Below are 15,162 nucleotides of genomic sequence, written 5' to 3'. Positions count from 1 at the left end.
CTAAAATTTCTGGTAATCGAACTTATTCCAAAATTGCTGGCATCTTTTAAAATAAATAGTAACAACTTTAAGAAAATATTAAATTCTAAGTTTATAAACAATTCCATTATACCGATAAAGGCCATTTTCCCATCTCCCAGTCACATCAGTTCCCCTCCACACTCCGCTAGCAATCTCAATGTCCCACCCACCTCTCCTTCACAGACTCACTCCCTGCTACTACAGCCACACCCGTACAATACGAGAAGTAGAACCAATGACATAGATGTTGATTCCCATAGGGAATTTGAAATATTTGTTCCGCATGAGTAAATTTATAATATCAATATAAACTAATATAAATGGTCTGTTATTGGACATTATAAATTTTCCAGCTAACTCATTCCTGGTTGTCAGCGTTTCGCCCCCATGTGCTAGGCTGGGCTCATCAGTTGGTACCTAGCACACCTACCAAGACGCTGGCTAGTGCATACCGTGGAGGCCACTGCGTAGGCTAATTGTAGCCACCGGCAGTGCCTTCTTGGCCGTCAGCAGCCGTGGCCTTAATTAAGGTACAACGCCAGCATTTGCCTGGTGTGAAAATGGGAAACCACGGAAAACAATCTTCAGGGCTGCCAACAGAGGGATTCGAACCACTATCTCCTGGATGCAAACTCACAGCCGCGCGCCCCTAACCGCACGGCTAACTCGCCCGGTATTTGCCTGTATTAACATAAATTGTACCATCATACATTATGTACACAGTGACAGCAATAAAACAAGGAGATATCTACCCAACACACTGTAGTTTCGGTTTGTTCTTCATTTTGACAGATTTTTGTCATTGAATGCATAACCGCTTCAGTTTAAGGTTCTTATAACGTTATACATGATTTTCCATAAAAGTTGGGAAAGATACCAAACTTGCACAAAAACACATTAAAATCTATATGAAGCAGCAATCGGTTTGTTTAAACATGTTCACGTATACTCTCCAAGTAGCGGCTTAATCATTAGCACGTATTTTCTAATTTCAATAGTCTGAACATGCATAATTCAGATTCATTCTTAAAAATTGTAATAGAATCACTCCAGAGGCTTGGAGCAAACATTTCCATTTTCTTACATTGAACGGCATCACCTAACCTAGGTTTACTGCTCACGTATTATGAAAACATATTTCAAGCTCCACGTAGAATAATAAAATTTTCACTATAAATTTACATGGGAACAGCCTTTCTGTTATTTAACAAGATATGAAAGTACATAACTTAACCTCTGAAATTAATTATGCACACAGCTGAATCTTGAGAAGTAGTATCATATTCTTATTTTATTTGAGTACATAGTATTAAAATTAAGCAGTAGTTTACATCAGCCTTAATTTCTAAGGAGTTAACAACTGCTGTCATTGCACTTATTGCGAAAACATGTTATCCCAATGTTTGCTTACACCAGTCGGAGTTGTGAGCAGTCTCGCTCAAGATTGACTCGCTCACATGCAGAAAAGACCATGTAATTGTACGTGGTCTTGTCTGAGGTATTGTAGTTGGTCTTGCTGTACTCCAGCGTTGATATTGAAAATGCGATTGATCATCCGCATCGATTCCTCTCTGTGCCAAGACCAACTACAATACCTTGGTCTTCAGTAGAGTATATGAATATTGATAACGGATAAAAACTGACATGCCTAAATTTGCCCATAATAACGAATGAATCAGTAAAAGGTTCTCATTGCAGAGATTAATATAGGAATTTTTGAAGGTTATAAGAACACTGTCATTAAAACCGGGGTTCTCTTCCACTACAGCGTTGAATGTGTTTCCGAATCTGACATATCACTTTAGTCCTAAGTGCCCGCGCTCTAAATTCCTCTTCTGCCTTGAATCATCCTTAGCAAGTTTATGACGTCTTTTTCATAGGTTGTTAATGTCCCATAATCAAAACAATTAGAAATATATATATTTGAGAATTTTAACATCTCCTTAATGCTAAATGCGGGTTTCGCCCTATTGTGAAATAAGTTAAATCGAATATAAAATTGCATTGCTCTTATGGAATAATTTTCGGGACTGGAAATTTCTTCTGTTAAATGCGGGTTTATGCTAAATCGAGATCACGCAAAATCAGAGTTACACTATAATTGCAGATTCAAAATGTTCCATTCGACAATCATGAGGCTTTCACATAGGGAAATAATTTCTACCAGCGCCATACATTAATGAACTGTTTTAAACCCGTGCTCATATTGTGGAAAAAAAAACACTATAAAAATTCACAAGTACTTTATTATTATACTACTAGATGTAAATTAACAAATAACATATCAGTCTGTGGCCAACAATCTAATATACCTGTGGGTGGGGGCACAGAGTAAGCCACAGTAGCCCATGCCTGTCGTAAGAGGTGACTGAAAAGGGTAACCCCCAGGAGCTCTGAATCTGGAGCGTGAGTTGGCAACTATCCTAGCCGAGTCTGATATTTCTTCCACTTACTTGTAGCTGTATTTTCACTTTCATCCTTCCCATCAGACTTCTCTTGATCAACGCTGTTCTCTTCAGACCCCGACACTGTTAAGTTTGCAAAGCCTGGGATGCCCTGAATTTTTATGCTCTTCATGACCCATTCCATTCTTCTACCATTCCCTCATTCTTGGAAGGGTCTCGCTTCCTCCTTTTTCAGTTCTGATTAGAGTTAAGAAGGGATGGTTACACAGTTACTCTTTCCCTTAAAAATGTCAAACTCCATGGCTGATTGATCCTAGTCTTGGCCTTCGGGCCTTGGGGCCCCAAGGTTTGATTTCTGGCTGGGACCAGAGATTTTAATCTTAAACTGTTAATTCCCTTGGCACTGGGCAAGTTGGCCGTGCGGTTAGGAGCACGCAGCTGTGAGCTTGCATCTGGGAGATAGTGGGTTCGAATCCCACTGTCGGCAGCCCTGAAGATGGTTTTCCGTGGTTTCCCATTTTCACACCAGGAAAATGCTGGGGCTGTACCTTAATTAAGGCCACGGCCACTTCCTTCCAACTCCTAGGCCTTTCCTGTCCCATCGTCGCCATAAGACCTATCTGTGTCGGTGCGACGTAAAGCCACTAGCAAAAAAAAAATTCCCTTGTCTTGGGGATTGGGTGTTAGTACTGTCCCCAATCCAGTAATGGGGCATTGTGGTAGGTAGTTGTGTGGTGGTGAAGCTCCCTCAAATTGTGTAATTTCAGTGTGTTATACCTTGTGTATGCAGCTAGAAAGGTATGTACTTCTAACAGTTAGCATTTTGCTATCAGACTGATAAATACATGTGCATTGAAATTCTGAAAGAAGAGTAAAATTCCAAATAAAGTGAGTACAAATTGTGTAGGTTAGATGTAAACAAAGAGGAGTGAATACACTGTTACCAACAGACAATTTCAAACTAATGGAGTACTATCGCCGTTGAACTATCGATTCACCGTTTCGTAAATTCTCCGCTTATTCTGAAATCCAATATGGTTTTACAATGAGATTTATAACTTGTAATGAATTCATGTGTAAAATGTGGTAAAACTATTGGCAAACTGAATAGTTCACAGAAAATTAAATGCAGAGCATGTCAGGGTTGGTACTATAGTAAATGTGTTGATTTAACAGAACAGAACATGACATGGGCATAATGGAATTGGAGAGACTGTTTTGGAAGTGTAAGACATGTCAGGTGTTAGCCAGTGGTGATAAAGTGCATGCGCCATCTGTTAGTGATATCTACTAACTAATAACTGAATTGAAGAATGAAGTAGCGAAAGTTAAAACACAGAAGAAAATTGTAAAGACTGAACTAGAGAACTTGGAAATAAAGAATATGGAAACCGAACGGGAACTGGGTAAGAATTTAGAAATAACTCGTGAGAAACTTGACACCACCGCGGAGTTAATTAAGTTACAATCAAAAGAAATCTGTGCTTAGAAAATATTGAAATTAGAGGAGGAGAACCTTCAACTTAAAACCCAACTTAATGATGTAACATTGCAGCTTGACGGTTTAGACCAGTATGGTAGGAGGAATTCCATTGAAATTCATGGAATTCTGAAACAAAAATGGAAGACACGCTGGAATTAGTAAAGGTGTTAGGCCGAGCGTTGAACATTGAAGTGAACAATGAAATGATCGACACCTGCCACAGATGAATGAAACAACCTCATCAGTCTTCAGCGGGAAGCATTGTAAAGTTTGTGCGGAGAAAAGATAAAGAAAACTTTACTCGGAGACTTAAAGTGAAGAGGAATCGGAACGCATCCCAACTTGACTTTCCAAGTAATGAAATATAATCAACATAAACCAGAACTTAACTCCTTATCATAAGAAGATTCTTCTGCATGCATGCAGATTAAAGATTGAGAGGAACTACGTGCATTTGTGGGTTTATCCTTCAGGCAACATAAAGTTTCGCAAGTGGGAAGAGGACCAATACGTGTATAACCTAAAAACTTTTGAAGACGTCAGTCAGTTAAACTAATATGACTTATCTTTCAAACTCATAATGGATTCTAGTATAATTTCTGTTTATTATCAGAATGCGAGAGGACTCTATACCAAACTAAATGAATTTTACGTAAATAGTACTGATTCAGAACATGATGTATTGTTAATTTCCGAGACATGGTTAAGTAGTGATGTCAGCAATAGTGAACTCTTACAAAATAGGTATAATGTATATCGTAGAGACAGAATGGGTACCAAGAAGGGAGGAGGGGTACTTATTGCTGTCAATCAAGAGATTATATTGCAGCAACTAGATTTAAAATTTAAGGATATTGAGACTGTATGTGTTAAAATAGTGTTACATCATCATTCATACTACCTTGTATCTTTATACTTTCCACCTGCCAGTGATCTAGAAACATACTTAACATTTTATAATTTATTTGAAACTAATGAAAAACTTCAAAACTAGTATATCATACTTGTAGGCGATTTCAACTTTCCATTAATTGTTCGTTCAGATTATGATATGTTAAATGGTGGAATTTTTGAGAACTAAATACCCGGTTTTGTTTACTTCGGAAATAATCTATAATATTAAGTTGAAAGAATTGCATAGAAGACGTCAAAAATGTTCTGATCACTGTAAACATGTATATAAACAACTAGGAAATATGTTAAAACCTTAATCAACAAAGCATACAGTTGTTATATCTCTGAAATTTGAAACATCACGAAAGATACTAAATCATTCTAGAATTTTATAAATAATAAGCGAACTCAGAGATCCACCCTTACAGAGTATGAAGCTCAATATTGCGTTAGATAATAGTCAAGAGTGTTTTCAAAAGTGTTGCAACGTTCTTTAAATCTGTATACTTTTCTTCTCCACCTTCTTACGCTATTCCAGATACACCAGGATTACTGGTAAATGATTCCCTAGGAGTAGAATTTATAACCACAAGTGAATATAAAGCAGCTATTATGAAATTGAAGTCAAAAAACTAATGTAGCCGTGATGGGATACCTCCCTACATCCTAAAAGCATGTTCTGAAGTGTTGCTCATTCCCCTTCTGAGAGTGTATAATTTGATACTTAAGAAGCAGACATTTCACAAAGCCTGGAAAATATCGAGAGTTTGTCCAATCTTTAAATCTGGGGACAGTAAGATGATTGAGAATTATCGACCTGTCTGTATCTTATGCGCTTTGTGCAATATCCTGGAACAGATTTTATATTGTCGTACTTCCGCTCATGTAAAGAGGGCAATAAGCAATCTCATCGGTTTTTTCGCAGTATTCTTATGTGCTACACAAGCAAGGAAATCTTGATGGAATTTACTTGGATTTTTCGAAAGCCTTCGACGAAATTGATCACAACATTTTATTGAAAAAGCTCTCTGAATTTGGAATGATTTCGCCAATGCTAACACTGATTTCATCGTACCCTAGCGACAGAGAACAGTATGTATCATGATATAGATGTTGATTCCCATAGGGAATCTGAAATATTTGTTCCGAATGAGTAAATTTATAATACCAATATAAATGGTCCGTTATTGGACATTATAAATTTTCCAGCTAACTCATTCCTGGTTGCCAGCGTTTCACCCTCGTGTGCTAGGCTGGGCTCATCAGTTAGTACCTAGCACACCTACCAAGACGCTGGCTAGTGCATACCAAGGAGGCCACTGCATAGGCTAATTGTAGCCAGCGGCAATGCCAATGCACTATGAGAGACTTTCTCATTATCAAAAATTGATGCCTGCTTGGCCATCAGATGATATTGATGTTGATTCCCATAGGGAATCTGAAATATTTGTTCCGAATGAGTAAATTTATAATACCAATATAAATGGTCCGTTATTGGACATCATAAATTTTCCAGCTAACTCATTCCAATTTTTAATAATGAGACAGTCTCTTATAGTGCATTAGCACTGCCGCTGGCTACAATTAGCTTATGCAGTGGCCTCCATGGTATGCACTAGCCAGCGTCTTGGTAGGTGTGCTAGGTACCAACTGATGAGCCCAGCCTAGCACACGAGGGTGAAACGCTGGCAACCAGGAATGAGTTAGCTGGAAAATTTATAATGTCCAATAACGGACCATTTATATCAGTATGTATCATATCGCAATTGTAATTCCGACGTTTTTCTGTATATTCTGGTGTTCCACGGGGTTCGAACCTGGGTTCATTGCTGTTTAACCTTTATATCAACGGTCTCCCATATAAAGTTAAGTTTCTAAACTGTCTTTTATATGCGGATGATGTAAAGCTTTATAAAGAACTAAAGTGTGATGGAGACATACACAAACTACAAAGCGACTTAAATCAATTATACGAATGGAGTATAGAAAATACTTTATATTTCAATATAATGAAATGTTGCTTCTTAAAAATTACACACGGCAAATGCTCTAAAGAATATGTGTACTCGATCGACAATGAATTACTGACGCAGGTTCATTCATTCAATTAATCATCTAGGAGTACGCATCACAAACAATTTATCGTTTAACCCACACATTTATGACACAATTAATGATGCCTACAAAAAACTGGGGTTCTTACTCTGACACACCAGAGACCTGAATAATATCCAAGCCTTCAAACTTTTGTTCAATACACTTGTGAGGTCCAAACTTGAGTACATGTCTGTAATTTGGTTTCCCCTTTATTAATCTTATCAGAACCGTGTGGAGCAAGTTCAAAAACGTTTCTTACATTATCTTTTAAAAATATAACTGGTTTGTCCCTAGCTGCATAATTCACTGTAGAGATCTTCTGAAAGAATTTAACTTCATTTCATTATTAAAATGATCAAAAATACCTCTATAGATTTATCAATAATGGGGTAGATAACAGGTACTTTCTACAACAATTCTCGTTCAATACACGGAGAGGAAGTTTAAGACACTCGTATTTCTTCCGATTTCTAAAACAGTATTTTATAGAAGATCACCACTGTTTAGAATGAGCACTACATATAATGTCACAGTTCATAAATTTCCTGATCTTGATTTAGACTTTGCTGTTAGATACAATTATTATGTAAAATTATTGAAGAAGGCACACGATTAATGTGATGGTCGCACTATGCTGGGAAACACTATTTCTGAAGGTATACCCTATAGGTGTATATATGTACTATATTTATACTTATTTTGTGGTTAGTTTGTGTGTCATTTTAGTATCTCGTTTTATTTAAATTTATTTAATTTAAATATAGACAAACAAAATGTAGGGAAAACTGCAAATAAATTGTCATTTCTAGCATCTATTTGTACTTAAGATTTAATGTGCTATTCATACTGATTACCACAACTTATCTCTTACCAAATATATATGTAGCATGCTTTACTTTCCATGATTTTCTTTTTATGTCGGTTGCTTTAACTGGTGTCAGTTTAAGACTAGAGTTATTTCTTTCTTAGATACTAATTAATTTATTTTATGTTTCTGTATTTCTACTTTTATTTTATTCATTTTTAGATATTAAATATTTTAGGTCATAAGTCCACTTCAACATGAGAAAGTATTAATGTGCTGTAAATTCAGTTTGCTACTTTAGTTGTAAATAATGTTGTATATTTTTATTTTTAGATATTAAGTTCTTTCTGACATTTGTTATTTTTAATAATTAATGTATAGTAACTAAGACACCTGTAATTGGAGAAACATCTCTGTTGGTGGTATGAAATAAATAAATAAATAAATAAATAAATAAATAAATAAATAAATATGAAATAAATAAACATTCTTTCAACTCAAACACTATACTCAACACTATCCTCCACTACTCTCTCTTGCAGTTTCGCATGCAAGTCAGATGCCACCCATCCTTATTAAATTATATCCCCTTAAAACAATATTAATCACCACCACCACACTTGTAATCAGAAAACCACAGAAGATTTTAAGCATGAGTGACTTCTGCATTTCTTAATGTTTCATATAGACTCACAGTTCACAAGCAGTTCACACCAATTGCTTGGGTGGAGTGATGGTCACCCATGAGATTCTCAATATCTCAGGATGCTTCAGTTTTATTCAGACTTATATTTAGTTTGCCATTTAAATGTCCTTCGATGTATTTTTGAATTAATTTAATTAATTTTGAATTAATTGTGTACCAGAACCATGTTTATCACAAAGTACTCCTGACAGGAATAGAATAAATGTTGAACAATTAAAAAATGATTGAAATACTTTGTCACAATAAAAGCAATAAAAGGTGGGACATCGGGAAACGGTACGTTATCACTCTTGTTAATAGATCATAGTCGCATGGCCTACCTCCTATTATTTCCTAATTTCTTCTGTACCCGGTAGTATTAAGTTCACAAGTCCTAGTGAGTCTTGAATTTTCATTCCCAACACAAGCCATTCCCAACACAACCCATTCCCGTATTTCTCATGTTAATTACCTTCCTTTATATGATCTTATACTAGAATACATGCATAAGTTCATGAAAATGTATGTAGAACTACTTTTTGAAACTACATTATGTAATGCAGATTATGCCAGTTAAAGGTATTTTCTTTATTATTTTTCTCCTTGTTTCACTTACCGCTTCACACAGTTTTGCAGACCCCTTGAACAGATAGTCTGTCTTGGTTTTTGAATTTTGTCATCTCATACAGCGAACTCTGTAGCATCCTTGCTTCACATTGTCTGGTTCTTGTAGTGAGTGTGTGACACGTGCATGGAACAGATTCACCACATATAAAGATAGTCCAGTGCTAGGTCTTCATAGCACAGGTTCTCCTGGTTCCAGGCATCATTCGAGTACATTCCCACATTAGACATTTTTTATAAATCGCATGTCATTTTTATTGTTGAATATCTATAAGAGAGTCAAACCACTATTGCCCTTTCAAACTGACAAAAAAATTGTGTTCCTATTTTTCATTTGTACAAGGTAAACTCTTTAAAATATGCCTGAATTTAGGTCTTGTTCAATAAAGAGCAGGCTGGGATTTGAAATGAATGTAGAAGAACATTTTTAGTTACACTCTAAGTTCAGTATTACAAATGGGTTTAATATCTGTCAAGGAAGTTTCAGAATGATATTTCCTTCATTTTTCTTTTTCCCTGGTTTTATTGTACTGGATTAATGTTACATCACAATGGATCATTCCTCTTCGCAAAGTCAACAAAAGTTGGTCATATTCTATAATACTATATACAGCGTCCGGCAAGATGATATGATGGTTTTCGAAATTAAGAATTGTATTGAATAGGTGGACACAGTAATTTTATTCAAGAAAGAATTTTACTTATTAAGAAAAGATGTACTTAAATGGATGTTGATATTTATTCATTCATTAAAGAAAGGAAACATTGTTGCCATTTTAACAATGACCAGGATGAAGTGTCTTGGAAAAACAATTAAGTTTTGAAAATAACATCTTTCAAATGACGTCCATTGTTTCTCGCGCACTCCTTGAGCCTGCTTCTGAAGTTCCCCATAGTGGGCTGTACCATATCTTCTGGTATTGCAAAAATTTCATGATGAATTGCTCCCTTGAGATCATTTGTTGTGCAGGATTTGTTCTTAAAAACTTTCCCCTTAAGGTAGCCTCAAAGAAAATAATCACATGCCCGAGATCGGGCGAATAGGCACTACGGCAGGAAATGATATGTCCAGGGAACATATGGTTTAAAACTGCCATTGAAGCCCTAGAAGTGTGCTCTGTTGTACCATCTTGCTGGAACCAAAATTGACCTGAATCAATATTGTGTCTGTGTAGTTCTCGTGCTAGAAAGTTCCTTAACGTTACAATGTAGCAATCCGAATTCACTGTAACAGCATGGTTGTAGTCATCGAAAAAATAAGGTCCAATTATCCCAAAGCTGCTCATATCATACCACACAACACCACACCATCACATGTTCACTGTGAAGGGGACACTGGTGCAGGATATGTGGATTCGTATTTGACCAGTATCTCTGCTTATTCTCATAATCAAAGAGATGGAAATGTGCCTTGTCACTCATCGTGGTAATCCTGTTAACATTCATCAAGATGTTAGGACCCTTTAAACAACAAGCATCATCATCATCATTCATCAATTCCAGCATTTTCACTGAGAAAGCTCTTCGATCTTCACAATCAGGAGGACTCGGTTTCTATGTGGCCACCAGTTTGTCGGGATTGAAATTTAAAATCTTTATGCAGGATTCCCCTCGCCACCCATATAGAAAGATGCAGTGTGACAGGGTAGTAAGCGTGCAAGGCTGTTCTGAGATGCTTGCCTCACAGCCTGGACATTCTCAGGTATACGGGCAGTTCTTGGCTTTTCTGTTGATTTCCATTTGGATGCCAATGCAATTGTTCTGAAATTGTTCTCAACCTACAGCAATATTGTGTTGCAGCAGGGAACTAGGCCATGTCAACTCACATTGAAATGTCAGGATCTGTGTAACAGTTACAGAGTTGCAGGTCTTAAAAAATGCCTTCATTGCAAATGCTCAATGCGTAGCGTTCCACAGCTCCATCATGAATAAAACAGCATGGAAAGTGAAGTTAATCCCCTTCTCTTCCGTCTGCATACGCCTTTCCTAACTGAAGCTACAGCCAGTCTGAAAACGTCGGATCTTTTTGCCGGACCTTGTACGTGTACTGTAGAACCTCTGTTATCACCGAACGAGTTGACTATGCAGATGGAGGCATGAAGATGTGAACATGTATTCAGGAGATAGTGGGTTCAAACCCCACTGTCGGCAGCCCTGAAGATGGTTTTCTGTGGTCTCCCATTTTCACACTAGGCAAATTCAGGGGCTGTATCTTAATTAAGGCCATGGCCACTTCCTTCCCTTTCCTATCCCATCATCGCCACAAGACCTCTCTTTGCTGGTGTGACATAAAAGAAATTGTAAAAAAAAAAAAGAAATGATTATCGGTCACGATGAAGAGAAGGGCGGGAACAGATAATCCATTCGACTTGTTCTTACCTCCTCCTCCTTCTAAAGAAGTCTGTAACTTTCTTCTGAATTTCACTGCTAGTAATTTTTTTTCTGATGCCCATTTTAATTATGTGGATTAAAATAACATATGAGAATGAAGTGTCATCTTCTTGCTCCATAATCTACACGGGAGTTTCTGCTGATTTACGTGCAATTTATGGACGGATATGGAATCGAGTAGTCTTATCTTCCTTGCCACTGTCATCACTGTTCACATCCACTGATTTGCAGTTTTAAAAGCTTTCAGTTATTCTAAATTTAACTTTCATATCCGACACTGCATTTTCTCTTACTAACTTTGAAGAAATTGTGTTGCCGGAAATATTTATGCCCAAAGAAAGAACTGGAGCTGAATTAACTGTATGTAGTTGATGAGATGCAACCTTGCGATTGACTACTTTAACTTTTCCTGAATGATCAGCAATGTTTGGCAGGCAGGGCTCGGCAACAAGTATGGCTCCCGCTCACTCAACTGGTCATGTTATGAATTAAGACTGTAACCTCGCACAAGGTAGTTTGGACACTCTGTACTCCTTATCCTTATAAGAGACACAGTGCTTTGTTACGTTTATTCTAATAGGTACATAGAACCTTACTTAGGAATAATGAATTTTAAAATTGGAAGGGCCGTCCAATAATTGTTTAATTAAGAGACTCATGATCGAGGCTCTGCTGTATAGGATTTCAATAACTAGTGATAAAACATTAAAAAGGAATTAAAATATTTTTAGAGAAGTTTCTCAGAATGATATACGGTATCCTGTCATCAGTTCCCCTTCTGGTTAGCATCAATGTAAGAAGTTCTACCATTCAGTGTTTAATAGTTTCCCTGTAAAAGAAATATAGAGAACTTTTTGATTTACGTATGTGTCTTCTAACTGCATAATTTGTTTTTGTATTGCACATTTCCAGCTTTCACCTGGGAGAGGAGAAGGGTCTGACACAGACATGGAACCAACTGCCTCTCAATCTCAAGACTGTGAACCAACTCCTCCACTCCAGCGACATGGTTCGAAGAGTAATTTTTTTCTTCCTCCCGTGGAAGGAGGAGAGTCGCCACGTAAGCCTGGTCACTCTCAATCACAAATAAGGGGTCCATTTACTCGTGGCAGTCCTCATCCTAGACCGAGGTAAATTTCTTTACTGGGTTCTCTTTATCTGGTGGTGCCAGAGTTTTTCACTAATATGTTCTCTGTTCCAGAAAATTTGTTCACTAAAAGGATTTTCTTTTCATCATAAATCAATCAAGTAACTTTTTTTTTACATGTGCTCATAGGATTCCAATTTTCTCTTTCTGTGAGGTCTTTCACCCAACTGTTTCAGACCTTTTCTGGTTACTGTACCGTAAGTTTTGTGAATGCCCCATAATTGACAAGCTAACTGTTGGAAGAATTCTTCTTATAAATTGTTTTTGTCAAGCACGAGAGTAAAAACTAAGAAACAATGTTAGGTTTGGTCCACCCAATCAATACACATCACTTTACAAGTGAAAAACTATTTAATTGAAAAGGACCAAAACCTAACATTGTTTCTTAGTTTTAACTGTATCAATACGGGTCTATACGATGAAGTTCGTAAATTGTATTAAGTACAAGAGTAGTAAACTCTCGGGCTTAATTTGCATCTTCCTGGAGTGTGTACCAGCCAGGAAGGCGTACAGCACAGAGAAAGAGAGATATACACATCCACTGTTACAACTGTTATGGTGGCCAGAGGCGGGCAAAAAGCGAATGGAGTATGACTGATTGTTAGCCATTCTTAATGTTGTAATGCATTCTTCGGTACGCAACCACCATAATTATTAACCTGGTAATACTCTTAAAGCGAATGTGAATAACATACATAATAATGACCGATCCGGGCTCAGTCCGGTGGTAATTGAAGGTGCTCCATATACATCAGCCTCGTGTCAGTATATTTACTGGCACGTATAAGACTCCTGCGGGACAAACTTCAGGAACCTCAGCGCCTCCAAAACTGTAAAAGTAGTTACTGGGATATAAAAACCAAGAACATTATTGTCGTATCTGATTTTTTGTAAAGAGTTGGAGGGGCACACACCGAAATCAGTATGAAACGGCAATCACTTTGTTAAAAACTTGTGTTTTTGCAGATTTCCATACTACAACTTACTCGTTAGTTATCTTTCTAATTCCGAGACAACATGAATGCATATGCTCAGTTTCATTTTAAAAAATTGGAATAGTAACACTCCAGTGGCCTCTATGACAAACATTTCAGTTTTCTTATTCAAACAGAATCATCTAACCTAACTTAACTTTATATGCATCGTAAAAATTAATTTGAAACGCCAGTAGAGTAATGATAATCTTTTCGCTGTAAATTTACATGGGAATAGCCTTTACAAAATTTAACAAGATGTGAGAAAATACAGTGAAACCTCCTTAGGGATATCCTCCTTAAAACTATTTCTTGCTTAGCACACTGTAAATTCAAAGTCCCGATTCACATTGTATTAAATCCATACAAAAATACCTTGCTTATCGCGTCACAGATCTTCACTATCGCAGAGTACGATCACATTTTCCTTAGTCCTGAATATGTTTGTCATCCTTTGTCAAGAGAACAGATTTCCAACACAGATTAGAGCCCTCGCCACAGGAGGTCGGTAGGAGAAAGTTGCACGAAAACAAGAAATGGCCTTGAAATCCTGAACTTTACAGTTTAAATTACACCTTCAGGAAGGAAGCCGTTATCCTCAGGGAAGTTCAATTTTGCTCTCCGGTTTTCATTGCCATGGCTCATTAACCTAGAAAGCCTGTTTGTGCTTGTATTTTGAATTCCATTCAGAAGTTAGAAATTTATTCTGTGTTGACTGATACAGTGATGGGTAGCAAATACACTGACTGACAGAGCAAATGCAACACCAAGAAGGAGTGGTTCGAAAGGGATGAAAGTTGGGGAAAAAACAGAGTCGGCACGGAAGAATAAATGATGTTTATTTCAAACCGATATGCAGGTTACACAATGCGCACGGCATCGACTCAGTAGGATGTAGGACCACCGCGAGCGGCGATGCACGCAGAAACCCGTCGAGGTACAGAGTCAATAAGAGTGCGGATGGTGTCCTGAGGGATGGTTCTCCATTCTCTGTCAACCATTTGCCACAGTTGGTCGTCCGTACGAGGCTGGGGCAGAGTTTGCAAACGGCGTCCAATGAGATCCCACACGTGTTCGATTGGTGAGAGATCCGGAGAGTACGCTGGCCACGGAAGCATCTGTACACCTCGTAGAGCCTGTTGGGAGATGTGAGCAGTGTGTGGGCGGGCATTATCCTGCTGAAACAGAGCATTGGGCATCCCCTGAAGGTACGGGAGTGCCACCGGCCTCAGCACATGCTGCACGTAGCGGTGGGCATTTAACGTGCCTTGAATACGCACTAGAGGTGACGTGGAATCATACGCAATAGCGCCCCAAACCATGATGCCGCGTTGTCTAGCGGTAGGGCGCTCCAAAGTTACTGCCGGATTTGACCTTTCTCCACGCCGACGCCACACTCGTCTGCGGTGACTATCACTGACAGAACAGAAGCGTGACTCATCGGAGAACACGACGTTCCGCCATTCCCTCATCCAAGTCGCTCTAGCCCGGCACCATGCCAGGCGTGCACGTCTATGCTGTGGAGTCAATGGTAGTCTTCTGAGCGGACGGCGGGAGTGCAGGCCTCCTTCAACCAATCGACGGGAAATTGTTCTGGTCGATATTGGAACAGCCAGGGTGTCTTGCACATGCTGAA

General features: G+C 38.0%; 1 protein-coding gene across 4 annotated transcripts in view; it reads left to right on the top strand.

Moving 5' to 3' along the window:
- Positions 1–15,162, top strand: part of Zdhhc8 (zinc finger DHHC-type containing 8) — a 297,113-nt gene that overhangs the window by 217,547 nt on the left and 64,404 nt on the right. For all 4 annotated transcript variants that reach the window (XM_067141524.2, XM_068226294.1, XM_068226293.1 and 1 more), the window contains one exon: positions 12,318–12,535. In XM_067141524.2, the coding sequence (XP_066997625.1) occupies positions 12,318–12,535 (218 nt within the window). The remainder of the gene's footprint in view (positions 1–12,317; positions 12,536–15,162) is intronic.

The sequence above is a fragment of the Anabrus simplex genome, chromosome 2 (assembly GCF_040414725.1).
Source record: "Anabrus simplex isolate iqAnaSimp1 chromosome 2, ASM4041472v1, whole genome shotgun sequence".
Classification (NCBI taxonomy): Eukaryota; Metazoa; Arthropoda; class Insecta; order Orthoptera; family Tettigoniidae; genus Anabrus; species Anabrus simplex.
The sequence above is the reverse complement of the archived record's forward strand: the minus strand, read 5'-3'. Positions and strand labels throughout refer to the sequence as shown.